We start from the raw sequence: 23,045 nt of genomic DNA on the forward strand, positions 1-23,045 counted from the left end.
ACCTCTGAAACAATCATTTTTTTGGCCTCTAAATCCCATTTCTCCAACACGCCAGAAACCCGCTTGGTTTTTCTGCAACATCAAAGACCTAAACAGCAAACTTGTGCACCTAGCCGGGTAAGGTTTTTACTGGCTGCAAAGCAGAAAACTTGAGTTAATGGTGCAACATTAGATGGCAGCACAAGTACAACAAGCTTGACCATGACTACTGAGACTACTCAGGGCTCTATTTTTTTTTTCACACTTCTTTGTCAGACAGTGCAGCACTGCTTTCATAATATCTAAATGGACATTAAAAGTATTGTACTATGCTTTCCACAGCACTGCATTAAATGATGCATTAATCCTTCAGTGCATGTTTACACACAGTCAAACCTCGTTATAGCGAACAGGCAAAAAAATCGTAAAATAGTTTGACATACATGAAACTCGTTAACATCAAATTATGCCCAGAACTCATGCAGGAGAAGCACAATTTAATCAGTGAAAGAATAGCAACGAAGAGGGACCTTTTCCGAAGTTTTTGCAACGTTTCGAAGCCGCTCGCGGCGATTGTGGAGGCCGCAAAAAAAAAGAGCACCAGACGCCAGTTAGGGTAGCTTCCCCGCACAGCACCACCGCACAGATTACACGTCAGCTAGAGTGGCCTCCTCGCATTACAACGGTGTCGCGTAAAAAATCTGACGGCAGAACGAAAGCTATCGCCGTTTGCACCTCCACAGTCGACACCACCACCACCAGTCCCACCACGACCACCACCAGTCACAGTCGACATTTCATTGAAAATAGGATGACAACTGGAAGGCTACAATCAACCATGTTGGCTGCAGTGCACTATAGACAGGCACGAGAGGCGCAAACGGATGGTGATCACCTGGCTACCAATTGTTCACACTTCTATATCTGCTATGGCGCTACTGGCACGAGAGAGATAAAGCGTGAACCATGGTGCGAACGCTTGCTGCAGCGCCACTAGTCACTCGTCACCGAGGGAAAGCCTGACGCCTTGGCGCCTGCCACTCGAGCAGGCACAACTTGGCACTAGGCAGTTCGATATATCCGTTTTAAGGCAAACTGCATTCAATATATAAAGTAAGAATTGCATGTGTTTACTAAAAATATTAAGCAACAGTTCGATATAGCCAATAATTCGCAATATCTGCGTTCGTTAACCAGGGCTTAACTGTAATATCAGCAGTGCATTGAAGTCCTGAAATTAGTTCAAGACATTTTTGAAAAAATGCACCCCATTCAAGATACGCCTTTCAAGATACAGATTCAAAATACGCCTTCCCCACGTCATTGCTGCAATCACCTGCCCATCGACGTTTGCAACAAGTGATCCTCCTCATATTCAAAAATTGTAATCTTCCCCCATATGTAACCCACCCCTTATGTAATCCAATGAAAGGGGTCTTTAAGGTAATAAAATGAAATGAAATGAAAGGTTTCAGCAACATAAAATGACCAATAATCAAAAGTTCTCAATAAGCCCCAACTCCTATGCTGCAGTCTAGGAATTACCGTATTTACTCGCATAATGCTCGCGCCCCCCCAACATTATCAAAAATTGGAAAATTTTTTTTTCCCCGCATAATCATCGCACCCCCAAAATTACTGCCGCGAGCCGTCTGCTTGTCGTAGCGATCGCCATCTATTGACTGCGGCCACAACTAACTGCCATGGTTGGGCGCGCGTGCTACTAGGCAGCGGTACTGTGCTATCAACCGCTGCCACCGCCGCTACCGCTCATCCACTCACCACCGCTACGCCATTTTGCAAAGGTGTCTCCATCTCTCTGGTGTCTCGTAGGCCTCGTTTGCCTTGTTTGCGTGTTGCACCGTGCTCTTTGTGCCGCTTCGCCATGGGACGCTACGCAAGCTACACAGCTGCTTTTAAGCTAAAAGCTATTGAGTATGCGTTGGAACATGGCAACCGCGCCGCCAGCAGACACTTCGGCGTCAACGAGTTTTGCGTCCGGTATTGGAGACGGCAGCACGACGAACTCAAGACGACTGGTAAGATGCGCCGGGCCTTCCGTGGACCGAAGACTGGGAAATTTCCTGCCGTCGAATCCTCTTTACTGGAATATATCAAGGCTCGACGAGCGGATGGGTGTGCTGTGTTGATTGATTTGATACGGAACCAGGCGCTCGTAATCGCAAGAAAGGAGAGCATCCCGGTGCAAGACTTCCGCGCTAGTACCGGGTGGGCCACATGATTTATGTGGCGCAATGGGCTCTCGCTCAGGAGGCGAACGACGCTTTGCCAGCGCCTGCCCGCCGCCTATGAAGAGAAAATAGTGGACTTCCATCGATTCGTTATCAGGATCCGGCAGGAGAAAAACTTCTTGCTCTCCCAGATAGGGAACGCTGACCAAACTCCGCTGAATTTCGATATGCCCAGCAGCAGGACAGTCGAACAGACAGGCGCTCGGACCGTGCACGTCAGGACTACAGGTGCCAAAAAACAGAGGTGCACGATCATGCTAGGCGTGACGGCGGACGGGCGGAAGCTCCCACCGTACGTCATTTTCAAGCGGAAGACCCTCCCAAAAGGAAAGCTCCCCCCTGGTATACACGTGCGCGTCCAAGAAAAGGGGTGGATGACCGCGGACCTTATGGTGGACTGGGTGAAGACTGTGTGGGGGCGGCGACCGGGAGCGCTTCTTTTTCCGTCGCTCCTCGTGCTTGATAGCTTTTGAGGCCATCTTCAAGAGTCGGTTCGGGCGAAGTTCAAGGAACTGTGCACGGACCTGGCTGTTATACCTGGCGGCCTCACATCAATGCTACAGCCTTTGACGTATCTTTGAACAAGCCATTTAAAGATAACGACCGGAGGCTGTACGCAGAATGGATGGCCGAAGGTAAACATGCTCTGACGCCGGGCGGCAAGATCAAAAGACCGTCCGTGGAGCTGCTGTGCAGCTGGGTATCAGAGGCATGGGGGATGATTGATGTAAACATGGTGGCTAGAAGCTTCAAGAAAACAGGAATTTCGAACGCCCTGGATGTGACCGAGGACCACCTGGTGTGGGACGACGAAGAAGCATCGGAAGATGAAGAAACCATTGATTCCAGTGTCGACACGGACTCTGATGAAGAGTAGAATTGCCTGCAGGACGTACGCAACGCGAGTAGTGAAGGGGAGGTTGCGCGCGGCAAATAAAGTGCTTTAGCAGCTTGAGCTTACGTTCACCCTGTACTTTCATAACGAAGGTAAGTTACGCTTGAAAGTAATGTTTTCGTTATATTTACAATTGCAGACCTGACAATCCTGATCTTGCACCCATTCATCTTTGCATTTAACACTCCGAAACATTTGCTTGAAAATTTTTCCCGCATAATTATCGCACCCCCAAACTTCGCGTTGATTTTCAGGGAAAAAAAGTGCGAGGATTACGCGAGTAAATACGGTACATATGTGCCCAGTGGCAAAAGCAATAATTTCCATTGCAACAGCACCAGAGAACCGAACTGAAGAATCCTTAGACCTAGAAGAAGAAGACTCGAAGTGAAAAAAGTTGAACTAAAAATCTATTTTTAACGCGAAAGCGTTACGGGTCCCCTTCAGTGGAAAACCTGGCGTAGTCCGCGGGCACTGTGTCGAGAAACTCCGGATTGGCCATGTGAAGCAATGGAAATCAAAAGTGATTAAAACATAAAAGAACTGGTGATTAGAAGATTGCGACGTGCCTCAAATGTCATTAGGACATGTAAATACACAAAGTAAATAAATTGCACTGAAAAGAAAATTGAGGTAATTGGTCTGGAGTCGAACCCCTGACCCTTAGGTTGCAAGTCAGACATGCTACTCACAGGCCCAGCAGGCACGTTCGTACAGTTTGGTTAGAGCGGGGCTTTATATGCATGTTGTGCAGTCTTTCACATGATTGCGATTGCGAGAGAGGAAACAGTGTCTGTGTCTGCAAGGGCAAAAGGAGCCATGGCTGGGGACCTTAAAGGTCCCCCAAATTTTTTTTACTGTGGAAGTTAAATACATTAAGTAACCACATTTATTTTAAGCTGACTGTTTCACTTCTTACTTTTGAAGTTAATGATTTTCATTGGTTCCAGAAACTTGCAAAACAAATTGTACCAAAAAATTCACGCACATAACTAACTCAACAAATAAAGGCGGACTTTTTTTTTCTCTTCTTGGCATTATTGCTCCTGCAATTAGCATTATGATCATTTCAGCTGTACTGCCTAAATTTAAGTTCGCTACGCATTACTGCACTTCCTGTAGACAAGCCTCCTTGACTTGGTTTTTTTCAATACCACGGTGGCTCACTGGCTATATGGCACCCCGCTATGAGCTGGCAGGTTTAATGCCAGCCATGGTGGCTACATCTCAATAGAGGCGAAACGCAAAAATAGCCTTATACAATTTTGGTTGGCATTAGAGAACCCCAGGTGGTTGAAATAAATCCCAGGCCCTCGACTACGGCATGCCGCACAGCCCAGAGTTGCTATGGCACATAAAAATTAATTAATCATTAGAGATCAACTTTCATGTGCTTATATAGAGTGAAAGCTCGTTAATTCACAACTCATTAATTTGAAATTTTGGATAATTCGAAATAGTCATCGTGGTCCGGTCCGCAGTGCATAGAAGTCTATGCGCATAACAGCTCGTTAATTCACTCAAAAATTGGGGCCGCCACCTATAATTCGAACTGCGCGCCGCCAAGCGCCGCTGTTGAAAACCATCGTTGGAAGCCTTCACGGCAGAACGATAGATGGCACAACCATCGGGGCGCCGCTAGGGTGCTGGAACAAGTACTAACCAGTCTTTCCTGCCGCGACCGCTTCGAGGAACGACGTTTTAGTGTTTTAGCCCTCGTTTTGCACGCCGCGTGCTGTGAGCTTGTGTCCGCGAGATGTGTTCGCGTGGGAAATACTGCGCCAAGACGGTGAAGGAGAATGTGGCGATTTTACGCGAGGTGGACGAACGGAAGGCCAGCAAAGTGGAAATCGCGAAAAAGCACGTGATTCCACCAAGCACGTTGTCGACCTGCGTCCGAAATAGGAAGGCCATCGAGGATGCCTACGAAGCCGAAGATTTCGCCGAAGGACGTTGTCGCTGAAATTGTTGGGGAGCAATCTGTCCCAGAAGAGGCAGAAGACGAGGGCGACGACAAGGAGCAAGAGCCCGTGCGTCTGTCCGCGGCAGAAGTTATGGGAGCGCTGAATGTCGCGCGCCTTTTCTTCAGCTTTGAAGAGGGGGAAGAAGACTCCCTGCGTCGCATTCGCGCGCTAGAAGACCGAGTGACTACGGTAGCCCTCAGAGAGAAGAAGCAGAAGATGATAACAGATTGCTTTGCTAAATAAATGTTTTTCGTGCCCTCCGGGCATCAAACGCGTCCATTTTTGCTCACTTTCATTAGTTCGAATTTTGGTTAATTCGAACTGGCCTAGCGGCCCCGTGGAATTCGAATTAATGAGCTTTTACTGTATTAAAAATTTAAAAATCATTTTGTTTAAGAAACAGGGAATATCAACTAAAGCATTTTTTGCAGAAGTGCTGTTCCTTTTATTCAAATGAAGAAAATTTAACATATATGTCATTTGTGGCAGTTAATTTTAATTAATAAGCCATGGATTGACGACAGGAAAGCAAAGCTCAAATTTACTAAAAAAGCAAATTAAAATCTATAACAAGTGTCCAAATGAGCCATTCATACAAATACATAATCCATTATCTTTTTTGCACTGACTTGCAAGAAAAACCAGCCTGAACTCTTCTGTTCCCACACCACCATCTCTATGGTAAGAGGCAGATAAAACAGCCTGCAAATAGCAGTATATATCCAGCAGGTACACACCTTGAGCAGGATGTCCACAAAGTGCACAAGAGCAGCAAGTTCTGTTCGATTGAGCAACTGGTGGCCAGCCACTTCCTGACGCAAGGAGTATGCCAGTGCATTGTTCAGGTCAGCTAGGTACACCCTGCAAGCCACCACACCGGAAAATCATCAGAACCCTAGAATAAATGCACCTTATGCAGGCAGCATCTCTCAGTATTTGTACAAACGCTGGCAGAGCACAGTACTTTTCTGTCTCTACTCAAGTGCACTCTCCACCAGCATCATGCCCAAATGTTAAGTGCACTTTACTACAAAACTTCTGCCCTTGGCCCAAATGCACTTAGTGGGGGTAAGGCAAAATGCCTTGTCAACTTCCAATACCAAAGCTTCGCTTCTTCAGACCAAGATGCTTGTCCACGTCATAACTAAAATGAAACATTGGCTATCTCTGTAGACCGTTTTCTCATGTGCGCTGTCATATTGGAGAAGTGGTATTATCTAGCTACTGGTCCAGTCACAAATGCCATGATGGCTTGGGAGGTCAGCTGCAGCTGAGTTTCCCTCAGCAGAACAGCAATTGGCTGCGCAGTGTAACCATGCTAGTATTTCGTTTTCTTTTGCACAGGGGATGCTAGCGTTCAGGAGAATATTCATTTGACACCGTTGTTATGGCTACTGGAAACCTTTATCTGCCGCTGCTTTCGCTGGCCCAGTTTATCTATGTGCACACCAAATTTGCATTGGCCAAGAAACGAGAGCTGATTGTAAATAAACGACGCACGGGGAACGACAGATGTTTGCAGTGTTGAAATAGCAGAGTAGAAATTGTGTCATTGCATGCCGGTATCTTGACAGCTTTTTATGCAGCACACCGGATACAAATAAAAATAAGAATCCAAGCAAAGAAGACTCTTCCTCTATTCTTGTAAATACTTCTCCCTAAAATTGAAGTTGAACATTTAGTAAGCAGTCTGGTAGCTCTCTGTATGGATTGCATTTCTGCTACCTAATGCTTTTTCTTCTGATATGTATGCTAAAGCAATGACAGTCATCTGCTGGTGGATAGTGGTGGCCATTTTCGGGATTCAAATTAAATCTGCACATACAAAACTTCCTTACACTTCCCAACTGACTGCACTTACAGTTCTAATTTGCGATTTCGACATTCACATTTTGTGTCGTCCTTCTGTACATAATGCCACAAAAATTTCCTAGCACCTTTGTGAACAAAGCATGCAGTAGACACAGTCTTAGGATAGAAAGCAATCGGATGGTGCCTGATGTGGGCTTTTTTTAATATGCAACTTTTTGCAACTGTCTGGACAGAACTACTACACTATGTTTATCTGTGAAGACAACACAGTGAAGGCACAACCACTAGCATAGTGCAGTATTTTCTTTTCACTTTTCTTTTTTCAAAGCCCGAACAGGTTAGATATGTTCTCGCAGAAGACTCACCAGGGCCCTATGTATGTTAAAAAAGAATCATGCTGGGCCATGATGTGCTAAAAGTGCAAGAAAATGACTGGTTTTCAAGCCCAGTGCACCTTAAGCAGCAGCTTCAGCTTAAGCAGATCCCATCACATGGCCGCTGAACCAGTCAGTGAGAGGAGGAAAGAACCCTGCGCCCAGAACACAGCTGCTTTTTTCCTCGCCAATGACAACGGTCTATAGAGATGTACCCAAAAGATGTTTGAGCACAAATAACATCCAAGCACCACAAACTGCAAGTTAAGACAAAGGCAGTGAACTGTTAAGAATACCTACAATGTCCGCATTAAGCTTCTGGAAAGTCCATTGCACTATGTTTACCATATTGTACATAGCCAGTATAGTATTAACAAAACTACCAATATGAGAAAAATATTCTAGCCCTAGTTTGTTTAATAAAATTATCTGCTTCATTTTGAGGAAAGGAAGTCTTTGCCTGACATATTAGACAAATGACTGCCCACCACTACACTACGCATTCACCTGCTTGTGTCCACTTGGCTGATTTCCTGTATCGGCCCTGTACTAGCAGGTGTTGAAGAGGGAGTTGAACTTGCCACTCGAATGTAAGGTTGCAACGCCCGCAGCACCAGCTCACGAGAGCCATTTTCTTCATTCACCCTGTACATTATAGCACAAAGCATAAGTCAAACATAAATTAGATGTAGAAAAAACAAAGGAACACAAACAAAGAATACTGCAACGCCCTCATCAAAAAGCAACATACATTCAAGAGCTGATTGCCATGTTCTACACATTGAGGCAGGAGCACATTTGCTACATTCATTACTCTCACATGAGGACAAAAAAAAAAAAGGAATGTAATGCCCAATAATTTCCAATGGTACTCGTGCAAAATGAGAAGAATCAGCTTTAGACACCTGAGTATCCTAGTCGTGCTGCCATTACGGTGAAGAGCATAAAGGTCCGCCCAACGAACATCTGAAGCATCTGTTGCATGAGGTAGCAAGGACTCCAGCCAGCTGCTATCTGATGAGACCACGAGACGCCGCACATATATGGACTGCCTTGACGACAGCTCCAAGGTCACCTGTGCAGGAATGTACCATACATTTATTGAGAGTCCCCCCGATGTGAAGTCTCTCTTCACTTCCACCATATTACTCATGCATTCACGTTGCCCTAATCTCGAATAAATGCATCCCAAGCAAGACTTAAATCCAAATGAAATGACGAAGCTTCTGTGCAAAAATAAGCATTCATTCTTTGTTTTTGCGTAGTATTCCATTTCTGCAAGCTGAAGTGAGAAAATACAGCTGTTACCGTTAACAGGTGACAAAAATGCCATAATTTATTTTTATTTTAGACGAAAATAGAAGATAAATACGTAGCATTCTTGCCTTGCCATAGGGTTAAATACATATTGCACCTTCAATTCAGCATCAATTTTTTTAATTAGAATAAATTTCATGATTAACAAGAACTGTTAACTATTTTACAAATTAAAATAGTGACTACAACTGCTACTTTATATACCCCCTGTTCATAGTCAATTCATTTTCTAAAACAAATCAGAATTTTGTCTAACCAGACTGACAAAACATAACCACCAAAAATTTGAAAAATTAAGCTGACTAAAACAGCAGCTCACCTCTTTCCCAATGTATGAAGCATTGCGTTCCACCACAAGGATCTGGGTATTTGTCTTAGCAGGTGCATTCTGCCATAGCTCTTCTATGCTTCTTACTCTGAAATGCATATATGGTATACAGCATAAAGGCTATATTGAAAATGAGTACAACCAGTCGCCCAGATTTTAAAAATACGGGTAATCCTAACTTCGAAGAGCACAACTTTACCTTGACAACAAGTTTGAAAAAAAGCAAGTGCACGCCAGCAAGAGCAAAAAAAAGCTAACTTATTTTATAACATGAGTTTACTTCTGGTGCCCATTTGAACAAGGAAGGCTATATGAAAGGTTCTTTTATGACAACTCCAGAAATCGTACATCCCACATCACTTAACAGCTAAGATCCTTGGCTGCAATGGCTAAATTGTATTAGCAATTGTAGTTACAATTTCAAATTTAGAAACATTGGTTTTAATTACAATTTTATTAACTGTAAATGTAAGTGAACTGGAACAGCAATTAAGAAATAGAAACCACCATTTGTCACATTAACCAAGTTTCTGCCTTACTAAAGCTTTGGTGCCTTATTTGCTGCTTGGTAAGAGATTTGGGAGTGAGACAGCCGAAGGGAGACCAAAAAGCTGTGCTAGTCTATTGCAGCAGAGAGCAGGAGTTGACAGCTTGCCAGTCACCATCCACAACCAGGACAACACTGCTAGCTAATCTATGCATGCAGCCATTACACCCATCAATTTTCAGGAAACAAAAGAATTATTTTGTCACACCACACAAGAATGGTAACACATGCTTGAGCTAGCACTTATCTGTGTTCCTGCTCACCTAAAAAATTGCATTTGCAACCCAATGCGTTAAATCACTTCATCTCTTCATAGTTAGAACTTTCTCTTTCAAACATGTTGCCACTTTGCCAGGTGCACAAACATTGCTTGCCAGTCAGTGCCGTCATCCATCCTCTAGTGTATTTCCCATGTTTATACACAAAGTCTAGAATTTCTTCAAGACAAATAAGAAAATGCAGAAGAAAAAGTAGCCTCTTTTCCCAAAAATAAAGCTGGCAGTGTTCCACAAGAAACCATTTTAAGTCCACTATAGTATTCCATAAGATACTACTACCAGGTCGAGGATCACAATTTTCACTTCTTTTTGTATGCAGTGTGCCAGTGATATCAACGTACCTAAATGCTACATGACAACGTGGTTTTAGCCCACCTCATAACTTGAGCTTTAAAAGAACAAAAGTGTTTCAACACAGGACAGCGTGCTCTTTATGAGAGAGAGAGAGAGAAATAATTACACTTAAAAATGAAAAAAAAAAGTTTCTTTTTTTTACACCAGAACATGGTTTTAATGCCCATAATGCCTCTGTTCAGGCTTAACTACCAGAACGTGTCAACCCGCCTCGTAAAGTTTTAGTCCCATTTTAACGTGTATCAATAAAGGCAGTGATTTACTGGACATTATTTAAACAGCATGAAGATTACTGTTATCTGGTATCAAGAAACGCTAAACACAAAATAATCAAAATATGTATATCACAAAAGATGGCTACCTGTACAGGAAAAGCCATAGCACCACATTATATATACAAGGCTGTTTAAAAGCCATAGTATCACATTATATATGCAAGGCTGTTTAAAAGCCATAACACAGTGCTGGCATAAGTGTAACCCCAAATCAGCTTCCAACCACGAACAGTCCATTTACCACAACCAATACAGGGCTATATTGGGGTCTATAGGCCATTTAAGGACTACAGATTCTTCAATAGAAAACTGCAGACTACATGGCACTTTCTTTCGCCGACCTTGAAGGCGGGGACAAAGTTCATGTTTTTGTTTTAATCACTGACTCTTTTCAGAACTATTTTTGCATCAACTCTCTGTGACTTTCATTTGTACTGCTAACACTGTATCAATGACACAGACATACAAATCAGACAAGGTTCTATTATAGAGTACTTTTTATCCACTGCATGCCCTGTGCAGGTAGTCTAGGCTCTTTTCAGTGAAAAACAGCTCGTTTTTCATTTTTGTCCGAGCTTCACCACATGCTAATGATATAAAATTACCGTATACTGCTCTGTCAAAGTAGAGTCTCTCAAACCCACCTCCTCTCATCTTGCACACTTTGGTTGAAAAAAAAAAGTAAAAAAAAAAAGACTCCAAATAAAGTAGACTCCTTACTCCCCACATCCTTACAGCTCTAGCCAGTAAAAAAATTTTGATTTATGCCTATTGCACTGTACTTTTAGAAATGTAGTTCGTCACGTTCATCCTTGCTCACATTCCTTCACTGAATTCCCACACAGTCACAGTCTTTTCCTCGAGAACGTTGGCAGACTTACTTCCCATGGGATGGCATTGCGACACCCGTCCAGTACTGGATACCCAATACACACAATGACAAAACTGCAAGGCTAGCAGTTAGACGCAAATGGAGATCAAAGGTGATAAAACAGTGCACCTTCCATGTCTTCCACACTCGCATATGTCCCAAATGACAAACCTGGTAAATGGCAAAGCAAGGCAAAGGGAACTGCCAATGTTCTTACTGATTTGAATTCCAGTACAATATACGCCTCAGAGGTGCAAGAAGTCTGCTCTCGCAGTGCCTACCTTTCATCCCAGAAAGAAACCACCAGTGTGAGCGAGCCAATTAAGCAGCTACGACAGCACACAGTTCAATTTTTTCCAGGGGAACCGATTTGCGTACATATTAAATTTTTTTTTTTTTTTCACGCGGAGCTCCATAGTAAACAACAGAACTAGGCACCAGCAAGTGGCGTGCACCACCTGCAGCTCAGGTGAACCTACCTTAAGCCCCGCAAATAGGTCTGCCCAGCATATAGGTAACACCCACCCCCCCAAAAAAATTTGAGAATGGGTCATTTTTGCAAAAAAAAATGGGGGGGGGGGGGGGGGGGGGTAGACATTGTGGGGCTTGATGGCCCCTTTTTAGACATTTAAACTGCATGCACTGTTTTCCAGTCATCTGCATGCGTATGGGTGCAATGTAACTGCACATGATTGAATTCTAGCTTGTGAGATGCGGCATGTGATCGCAGGGGCAATGACTTGATAAGGGCAACGAAACCAGCATGCAGAGTGATTACAGTGAACACGCTACTGTGGCGCGGTCCTGCTATCGACAGCCGGTATGAGCATCAGGATGTACACGTACGACGGAGCAGCACCTTACAAGGAAGACAGAAGATGGAAGCGGTGCCTCCAAAGATGGAATAGCGGTTCGGCGTGAGCGGCTACTATGCGAGCAGTCTTGTTTCTTGTATCACTTCGAGCCCCTCTTTATACGTGCCGCTTCATATTATTCATTTCTCAGTGTGTTTGTTTTTGCCGCGCTAAGCCCGTTTTGCAGTAGTCAGAGTATTGCACTCTCGAGAGCCTAGACCACATGCTCTGCTCCATAGCTAAGTTCCCTGTTGTGCCCCTTTGAAAGCATTGGTTTGGTCCAGAATAAACCGGTGTCTTTTCTGCTGGCTGTGGGTGTGTCACGAGTCACCATGACTCGCAGACCCCATTCCCTAGGAGGAGAGGACTTCAACTAATACACTGCAATATACGGTAAAGTGAACCTAAAAAATTAATAAATGCATTTTTTTTTTTTTCAGTTCACGTTATGCAGGTCAGGACCCACTAACCCCTGAAGAGGTTCAAATGGGGGCCAGCTGGCTGGCCGTGGCCCTCGGTATGCGTCTTTACTGTCCACAAGGTCAACAGCCTGGTGTCGTAGCTGGTCTAGGTTGTGGCGGGTCTCCACCTCAACACCTCGATCATGAAGTGTTGAATGCGCCTGGAAAAACTGCAGTTGAAAGCAGCACAATGTAATAATGATAACCAATAATATAGAGTAAAAAAATAAACTCTTCGTGAATGATTGCAACATGTATAAAAAAATTAACAGCCACAACGACCATCTCGTTCTTTCTGAACCCCTTAACACATTAGCCAAGTGGTGCGCCCCAATGAGAAATGAGTATTGATGTCAATGAATCAGTGGCAATGACAATCACAAGAAAAAAGCAATTCTCTCACTTCACCTATATCGTCAATGACACACCGTTTTTCCAAGGTTGAAAAACAGAAATATTTAGAAATAAAACTGACATCAAACCTTTCTTGGGAAATACATGTAACCAATATTATAACTACTACACTACAAAAGCTATTTTATTTAAAAAGATGCTTAGAGTTCGCTACAATAAATATTAAGCTACTGGCCTATAATACATTTGTGAGACCTTGTTTAGAATATGCTAACACAATTTAGTTTCCTTATACAGCAACTAACATAGCTAAACTTGAACGTGTACAAAGAAATGCAGCAAGGCTCGTTCACAGCAAATATTGTCGCACTGACTCACCCTCACGTCTCTTAGCTTGTCCAGATCTTAGTACATTATCAACGAGAGCAAAACAAGCTTGGCCTAAGTTTCTTTTCAAATTCTACATTGCCAGTACAAGACTGATATCACACAGTACAATTTATATTCCCAATCTAGAATGACATGGCACCAACACGAGCATGCATTAACTGAATATTCCTTTTCTAATGACATATTCAAGTACTCATTCCTTCCTCGGGTTATCAACGAATGGATAAAATAAACTCATCAATAAAAATACAAATTCATTATCCTAGTTCGTGTAACAGCTAGAACTTATCACAAGAGATTACTAATGCTTCTTATGTTTGTTCTCAACTCTCCTTTATGTAACACTGACACTACGTAGAACTGGAATTGAATACACGTGTTATTGTTCCATAACATTTCCCATTTTTCCTTTGTCTAAGAAGTGTCCATGCTGTTGTTCATTTCATTCTTTGCTTGTTTTCTATTGAATTTTGTATACTTGCATTAAAACCTTCATGTTCCTCTGAGAAATAAAACAAACAACGTTTTGTATAGTATTTCAGAATATTTGGAATATTTTTTTTTTCACGTTATAATCTTAATGCCATACACAATTACCATAATTTTCACCATAGTTTGTATTAGAGAACTAAAATTTCATTATACTACCAAATATATTTATTTGTAATGCCCAGTATGACATAGCTAGTACATTCATTTTGATATGTTGTATGTTAATGTAATTACCACATTATTTTCAGTCCAAAAAAAATAAAATGAAGCACTAAAAGGCAGCCACTTTTTTCCACGATAAGGTTTGGTTTGATTTGGTTTGGTTTGTCAAAGGTGACTCGAGCTACGAGGGATGCCGCAGTGGAGGGCCCCAGATAATTTCGACCATCTGGAGTTCTTTAATGTTCCACAGTAAGGAAATAGTTAAATGTGCTAGGAGTAAATTAATTACCTTATTTGTTAAATGGCATTTGTAAATTTTTGTTGCTTTATTAGGTGTCACGATGGAAGGTCGTAGTAAGTGCACTGAATCCATTAAGAAAAGAGCTGATTTGACTATTAAAAAGAGCCCAAATCACTAGCATTCCGGATAAAAGAAGCATTACAAAAGCAATGCAAAAGAAAGTTGCTGTGTTGTACAGCTGCAAGAAAACCTAGGGACAAAAAAAAGAATAAGCTAGCTCAATAAAATCAACAAGCAAACAACTAACCTACCCGCTCACTGCTCTTTATTATTAGTAATGCAAGAATGAACACAAAAGTAAAGTGCCATTTTTCAACTTTTAAATTTATGGCTAAACAAGAACCAGCTGGTACACAGCTGAAGTTCAATGAAACAATGACATCACAAGCAGAAAAATGAGATTCTGTTCTGTTCAGAGAGAAAAGTGCCAACATGATTATAACAACAGTCTTTTCTATGTCTTCATACCATCTTGACTAGAACACCATTTTAATTATAAGTAAAAACTGCGTGCAGACATCAATTACTGAAATGATCTGGAGAAAAGCAGAAAGACAGTACTACCAGTTGTACTGTGATGGAACTATGGTTTATTTGAAGTTATAACTCATTTTAAATAATCCACTGCTTGGAACACGTTTGCAACATTCAGCATTTGATATTTTAGGCAAGAACCAAGGGGAGGAAATACAAATTAAATTTCATTATTGAACTTCAGATATCATGAATCTTTAAAAACCAAGCCATTCCCAATTTGTGTCAGAACAAGCGATACATGAGTGTTTTCACAGTGCCAGACATTGATACAAGGCACATTTATAAATAATTTTCAAGCACAAAAAGCTTCATAATGTAATCAATAATCTTCAACACCCTGCTTTGGCAGTTCTATGAAGCATAGAGACTTCTCCTAAACTATGATGCAAAAAACAAAAAATGAAAAGACGTCTACAAACAAAGTGAGCATGTAGACAAGTCTTTTATAGCATAATACAACTGTGCTACATGAGAAAAACAATGGTCTCCTAAGCAAAATGCTGCTACAAACTGAAATGAAAAAGAAAAAAAGAAAGCAACATTTTTCTACAATTGCCATTGTCCTTCTCCCCATGAACAAGTTATTTTATTTTTTGCTATTCTGCGTAGCAAATGGATCACTCATTCATTGAGAATGAGCACACTGGAGCATAGGCTACTACATCAACATTTTTTAGGAGAATAAAGCTAACTAAAAAAAAAACTCAACATGGACCAGGAGAGAAAATGTATGACAGCAGCAGTAGGGAAAGTTTTGTCCTCCCATGGCATAAGTATTAATTTTGTGTATGTGAAAAGTAACTTCATACTAAAACATAAGTTGAATGAATCCAATTCACGTAGAAAGCTGATTACCAAAACGAATGATCAAATAGTAAAACACTTTTCCTTTGCTATATTTATATTAAGTTTTTAAAAGCACAATTCATAATCATCATCATTATAGCAAGGTTACATCCACAGCAGAGCAAAGGCCTCTCCCATCAATCTACATCTAGTCCTGCCCCATGGCAGCCGTAACCATCCTATCCCAGCAGATTTCCTAATCTCATCCCCCCCCCCAACTCTCTGCGACTCGTGTCTGTACTTCCCTACCATTAGGATACAAGCTGTAGCCCAGCAGACATTGCCTGTTGTTGTTAATCACACAGTTCTTTCTAAACAACAGAGAATTGAAGACAAAGTTAATTACACTTATAAAAAGAGAAAGGATGTCATCCTCATAAAAATTACTTTGATCGTTGGATAAGAATTGATGCCATATGTGCGGCAGGTCTGCATGTAGTCGACACAGTCGATGACTGCCAAGCTTATAACAGGCTTCCAACCTGCACAAGACAAGCAACAATCCGTCAAGCATACAAGCACACATATTTCAGATCACATGAAGCATCAGACAGAACTTGTTCCCACAAAAGTGCATTGTCCACAAGAATGTGACCAGACTCACGGTACACATTACACACTTTCTCCTGGATCACTTGGAGACTACTTCAAATTACAGTACTACAGTACTACAGCAGTGTACCAGCCACTAAACCATTACAAACTGAAACTAACAAAACATTTCTCAAATGCATGCACCATTTCATCATGACCACTGATTTTGATACATTACAGTCTGGCTCATTCAGAAACGTACAGATGTAGCAAAAACAAAATGAAATTTGAGGAACAAGAGGCAACTGTCTATGATCACAAGCTAAGTACGGGCAGCAAAATCAACAGCAAACACAAACAGATAGTTCGAGTACACCACCTAACATGCTGTAATGTCTTGTTCATGGAAGCCACAAAATAGGAAGCAGCTGCAAAGCGATGAAGACCTGAGGCCTAAACTAATTCCAACATGCTTACACTAAGCACTTATCCTAGCACGCTGTTTTACATGTAGAAAGAAACTCCAAAGCAAGATTTTATTACACTAACATCAAGAGACAAAAGGTTACATCCATGAGTATACTCTGATCAGTGTGTTGATACAAATGTTGTAGTGCAAATTGGCATCATATTTAACTCGAAGTGTTTCGACCAGTCTGCACTGAGGAATGACTGACTTTGCATATGAATTTAAATGTATCAATCTGCACACATAAATACTGTACATCAAGTTTTGTGCACTATCACCTATAAAGTAGTGTGGACTTGCAAGCCATCTGAAAGGAGAGCTAAGAAGTGGCAGGAAGGTCTGAACTGTTCAACCCTAAAAACATATCCAAATGCTATAGATAACAGTGGAAAAAAAAAAAAATTTGGAGGACACTTAAGGTTCCTCTTCAAGAGTGAGAGGCGCAGTGTGTTGCAGTGCTGCCAAGGAGGGAATGCCAACACCCTTGCCAGCGCGATGATGGGATGCATGGCCCACAATTTAAGGAAAGGACGCCTGTCTCACATATCTCAGTGGACACCCAAACCCAACTGGGCCATAAGGGAAGGAAATTGAAATGAAAATTGCTTTTAAGGAAAGGAAATGACCCGTCTCAAAATTCTTGGTGGACACCCTACCACTGTGCCTGTGCTGCTACTGTGCCTGTGCGTAAGGGAAGGAAAATCCCTTCCCTTATGGCAGTTCAGGTGTCCAGTTCAGGTGTCCACTGAGATGCGCCATTTTACACTCACACCTGAACTGCGCCCCATAAGGGAAGGAAAATTACGCACAGGCACAGTAGCAGCACAGGCACAGTGGTACAGTGTCCACCAAGAATTGTGAGACAGGGGTCATTTCCTTTCCTTAAAAGCAATTTTCATTTCAATTTCCTTCCCTTATGGCCCAGTTGGGTTCATTTTACACTCACGGCCAATGACACCCCCTTTTCTGCTACACCAGCTCCTTAACGCTCTCGCGTTAAAATAAAGGCTTAAGGGCACAAAATATTTTGACACAATATGAGCTGTTGGCACACAGCAAAAAAACTAACAATACACTCTATAGTATGATACAACTTAAAAAAAACAGCAGTTGTTAACACCGGGCCACAATCCGCGGCGTACTTACTATATTACTCCGCCAGCCAGTAACAAAAATAAACAAAATCAGCTGTTTCATTTTTGACTTCATTCAACAAGCCAGGTATCAAAATTCTAGAGCTTGTAACTTTTTTCTCATGATTAGCTTCTTGTATAGGTGACGAGAGTAGTTCTGACAACGGACTACTTTTTTGTCATAAAGGAATTCCATGCGCCGGTCCTAAATATGGGCGGAGCTTCACTGCAGGCTTAAGTTGTATCCAACTATACAGTGAAGCAAATACATGAGATATACAGTGTTGCTTCTAATGAAACTTCAACTACCACATATTGTAGCAGAGTCAATTTCTAGTCTGTATTTGAGCAAATGTATGCTGACAAGTTGTTGACTGTTTTGCTGTCCTTAACAATGTGAAGAAAATTTTTTCCACGTTAAAGCTCGCATTGTAGCCATGTGATCCAATAAATTTTTCTACTATTCACAAACATATTAATTTCATGCTTTAATTGAAGGCAGTGAAGGCAGACAGACTCAAGCAAGATTCAGTGACTTGCACTACTATGTAGTGAAATTTTTATATTGAAGGCAATTTTGCTTAGCGTTGTTATCCACTATGATATGATCAAAATAATAAGAAAAAATAGACAACAGCACAGCATCATCAAAATTTTGAAAACTACACTCAAGACTAGACATGTTTCTCCTCCAACAATGTCTCAAGCAAAGACACATTACTGCTCATGACTGTGTGCCTGAAGATGGGAAGTGATTGTGATAACCTTGCCACAGTGGCATAGTGATTAAAGTGCTCAGGTGCTGAGCTCGAGGAAGAAGGTTAAATCCTCGCCACAGTGGCTGTGTTTCGATGGAGGTGAAACACAAAAGGTACCCATGTTCTGTGTGATGTCACCGCACGTCAAAGATCCCCAGGTGACCGAAATTATTCCAGAGCCCTATACTGCGGCACCTCTTTCTCTCTTTTTTCTTTCACTCCCTCCTTCATACCTTCCCTCAAAGCATGGTTTGGGTGTCCACCAAGAAGTAAGACAGTCACTGCACCTTTTTCTTTGCTTAAAACCCATTTTCACTTTTTTTAATTGTGACAGCAGGTGGATGTGAAAGTACTCATTCAAATACAGGCACCATTACATGTTGCAGCACTATGCAGAGTTGTCCTCATCTATTTGCGCTATAAATATAATTTTTGTGCATGGCCTAATTATAGGGGGCATATGGGATTCAGTGAAAGCTGCAGCAAGAGGTTCCCAACACCGCTCATAAATTTAGGCACGGGCTACATCATAGTTTTCTGAAGAGAATAAAGCTTTCTACAAAACTAATTAAAACAAAACAATCTGAATCAGAAGAGGTGATGTACCACAGCAGCAGCAGTTTTGTCCTATTTTGGAGCAGGTACAGATTCTGCAAAATTTTGTAACCCAAAGCAGCATCATAATCAGCGCATTGAAATGAACTCTAGTCACTGAAACAGAATCCCAAATAGTCATCATGTGCAAGTGAGTCCTAAACATAAAAATCACTGATAAAGCTGTTTGGTTTGGCTTGCGGGGGTTTAACGTCCCAAAGCGACTCGGGCTATGAGAGACGCCGAAGTGAAGGGCTCCGGAAATTTTGACCACCTGGGGTTCTTTAACGTGCACTGACATCACACAGTACATGGGCCTCTAGAATTTCGCCTCCATTGAAATTCAACGGCCGTGGCCAGGATCGAACCCGTGTCTTTCGGGCCAGCAGCCGAGCGCCGTAACCACTCTACCACCGCGGCGTCTTTGATAAAGCTGTACAGGTATCAGTTTTTCTCTCAGAGAAGGGAAATGCTTTATTAATAGGCTACCGTGACAACAATATTGCACATTCATAATATGATCCTGTGCAAACATACCTTGCAAATTAAAGCAGATGGTGCAAAAGCACTGGAAATGAAATGTCCTCCAAGCAGATAGCCTGTCCTCCTCTTAGTAGATAACATTCCTCTCCATGCATGCAATGTCTACTCCTTTACATGCATTCGACTTGAGATTGACAACTAAACCCACTACACACTTAAAGGTTGTCACTAAGCATCTAATCCAAAACTACACTTGAAACAAAAGATTTAACAGCATTCACAAATTCACTTCAAAAACAACCTGTGGTTACAGGGAGAACTTGTCTGGATACCAGAAAGGCTCCACAAACTCCAGTACCCTATAACAAGTGGTCAAGTCCCAGGTAGCACTATACTGAATAGGATACTATCGCTGACCTCGCTCAACTGCTTCTAGACAAAGCCAGGGTGTTATCAGAAGCCCATCACATATTTGTCTTGATAAGACTAGCACGTGACTACATGCACTGAAGAACCCTAAAAACTTCAGCTGTCAGTCTAAGCAATGAAGTTTGTTATGTGTCCACCATAACTCTTAAGATGGACGTGCCTTCTCCTGAAGAGCACACTTAAGATGTGTACAGCAACTCACGAACTGCCCCGGCATTATGTATTCAAAGTGCCAGTACTTACTTCATTGCCTCAAAAAATAATTGCCTGCATTCACATGAGCAGTGCCCTCCAACAACTGCTCTAGGTCTTTTAAGGAAAGCACTAAAAAAAAACAACCAGTCAGCTGCTCACACCTTTCTCCTGTAGTACACCTGCCTTGCTATGATAATACTGCTCACATTTGCATTCTATCACACGTGCTTTTGTGAAATAGCCTTTTCCTGCTCTCTGAACAGCAAGCCTATCACCAAAATCAGACTAGGGGACTCCTTTTTCGACAGCTGAAAGGGCTGCAGAATGATGCATCGCATCAATAACTCTTCTAAAGCCTTGACAACGCATTTACCTCTACCAATCAATTCTGCAAAATTTTAAACTGAAGTTTATTGAACATGACACATTTATATCTTTACAGTACCAACACTTTGTATTTAACTAACATGGGTAAAAGAATGCTATGCATTGGAAGTGAACAAAGCCTGTGTGAACTGAGTTCACATGAATACACTCAAATTTTCATAACCATATGTATTTGTTATGCACAGTACAATGTGATAAGGTCTGAAGTCCCTGTACCCAGCAAGGTGGGACAATAAGTGTGGCAGCTCAAAATGTGCATTTTTAAACATGAACACCATTTCTTTTATGATTTATGTATGAAGCCCAATAGCATTCAGTATCACCATAAGTCATGCCAATTCATAGCAAGTTTGGCTCCCATATATATCCAAGCGAAAAACATAACTTTGTAATCAGCCAGTGTAGATTTTAGAATTAGCTTCTTAGCTAATTCTAATTGGCTAATTAGCTTTCGTGGATTCCAGAATCCACTGAAACAAACTAAGGCCATCAACAGGTTGTCCAAACCTACCCTCATCTTCAGTGTTATTTCATTCTGCATTATTATCCAGAAATATTAGTAAAATGGGTAAAGCAAGAAGTTATAACAAAACTGGCAAGCAGAACACATACTCATTTCAGGACATGACATTGTTCTTAATACGTTGTTCCTTCATGGACCAAAGACATTCACAAAACTGCTAGGTGTAGTCCCAAGGAGCCAAAAGTGAATATAAACATCCCTCCATTAATAGGTAAATGTGGTGATGAGTGGACTCTACTGAACCACATCAACTCAATCCAGTTCAATGATGCTCACGCTGCCATCTTAACAAGTTGTCACAAACCAAATGAATATGACAGGAAAGAAAAGATCACCTACATCATTTATTCTTTGTAGGAGATGCTATTAGCACTTTCATTGTACCAATTCTTATCTTCATCCTTTGGTTTTCTCAGTGGTTGCCATTCACACTTTGTGATACTTCTTTGGATGCACTAGTAGTACCTTCCCATACAAGTTCTGAGAACGCAGAAAAATCTCTGCTTCTCAAAGCTATGTAAACTTTACCTATGCAGCATGCAAATTAAAAAATTAACAAAAGTGCAGCTGTGCCATCACTTGTGGAAAGATAAAGAGTACCTCCTCGATTCATCTCGTGATACACATGTTGAAAACCCCCTTTATTTGACAACTTTCAGCAATTATTTCAGCTGGTTGAATTAAATTATTCCAACAGTCATTCAACTCCTTAAAAGAAAAGAAAATCAGGAGTAATACTTTACACACAATCAAGCTTAGCAGGATGCAGTTAGTTTATTAATGCAGTCATTCTCATTCCTGTTCCTAGATCTACACACTACTGGTAACTATTATCAATTACACAGTAGAAGGTTGCGCTCAAAATTTGTTTGAAACAGATTTTAAAAAATTACTATCACATTCCTCTGCTTGGCACAACACCAACATCTTTCATAGTACAAAGTGCATAGCACATAAAACAATGCTTTTCCCATAGTTTCTGTAATAGTAGAACCCTAAACCTGATCAAAAAAAGAACCTGAGTTACCCAACCATGCATCACACAGTAAGCAGCAAACAGAGTTGGCAGTTTAGTAATGACATTAATTCCTAACAGCAATTTCAAAAACCAGAGTCCCAGGCTACTGCCAGCTTCAACCAAGTCAACATCAGACGAGGACCATGACCAAAGCCAGACCTTTTTGTGTTCTCCAGTTCTGAAAAACTGGATGAAAAATATGGTAAGCGACCCACTTCCTCCACTTTTATGGCCTACATGGACTCTCAAGTGCACAGGGGCAAAGGGAGCATGGGAGTGATAAGGATGATTACTTTTGAAGAGATATCTTGTTGGAACACTTCCAGACATGCACAGCTGCAACTGCTGGTAAGCTTGCTGCTGCCTTTATTATTACAAAATCCTAAAACTGAAACACAGCCAATTTCTGTTTGCTCTAGGAGCTTCATAAGCATTCTTGTGGCTATAGCCTTTCTGCTGCTAAAAAGTAAAATACAGCTCCAAAGCATTTTTGCTCATTCAGATGAGCCCATTTCATTTTTTTTTTAATTTAAAATGCAGAACACAGATAATAGCAATGTGCAAATTCACCAGAGCTGCAAGCATTTTTTTTTTGTGTGCCCCTTAAGTTCTGAAAGCAGTTCATTACAAGGAGACAGAAAACTAACTGAAAGATTAACAAAAACAGCTCACAAGATGAGTCATTCATGTTACCAGGAGATGCTTTAACGAAACATGATTTGCCAGAAGGAAAAAAACAAACAAGGAACCCTGTTGCTTGGAAGCCAAGACATATAGTAGTATCATTTAAGATGACTGTAAAAGCACAGAATTTAAGAAGTGCTTGCTGCTGATTTGTGTCCATCTTTTGCACCACTGAACACAAGCCACTAGCATACC

The 23,045-nt window shown here is 41.5% G+C and overlaps 1 protein-coding gene across 1 annotated transcript in view; it reads right to left on the reverse strand.

Moving 5' to 3' along the window:
• The window catches only part of LOC144114569 (sulfhydryl oxidase 1-like), a 97,691-nt gene that overhangs the window by 72,395 nt on the left and 2,251 nt on the right, over positions 1–23,045 (reverse strand). Inside the window, exons 2-7 of the mRNA XM_077648401.1 lie at positions 16,031–16,125; positions 12,571–12,731; positions 8,913–9,009; positions 8,182–8,351; positions 7,784–7,921; positions 5,828–5,951 (exon numbers count right to left, since the gene is read on the reverse strand). Coding sequence (XP_077504527.1) covers positions 5,828–5,951; positions 7,784–7,921; positions 8,182–8,351; positions 8,913–9,009; positions 12,571–12,731; positions 16,031–16,125 — 785 coding nt within the window. The remainder of the gene's footprint in view (positions 1–5,827; positions 5,952–7,783; positions 7,922–8,181; positions 8,352–8,912; positions 9,010–12,570; positions 12,732–16,030; positions 16,126–23,045) is intronic.

The sequence above is a fragment of the Amblyomma americanum genome, chromosome 1 (genome assembly GCF_052857255.1).
Source record: "Amblyomma americanum isolate KBUSLIRL-KWMA chromosome 1, ASM5285725v1, whole genome shotgun sequence".
Taxonomy (NCBI): Eukaryota; Metazoa; Arthropoda; class Arachnida; order Ixodida; family Ixodidae; genus Amblyomma; species Amblyomma americanum.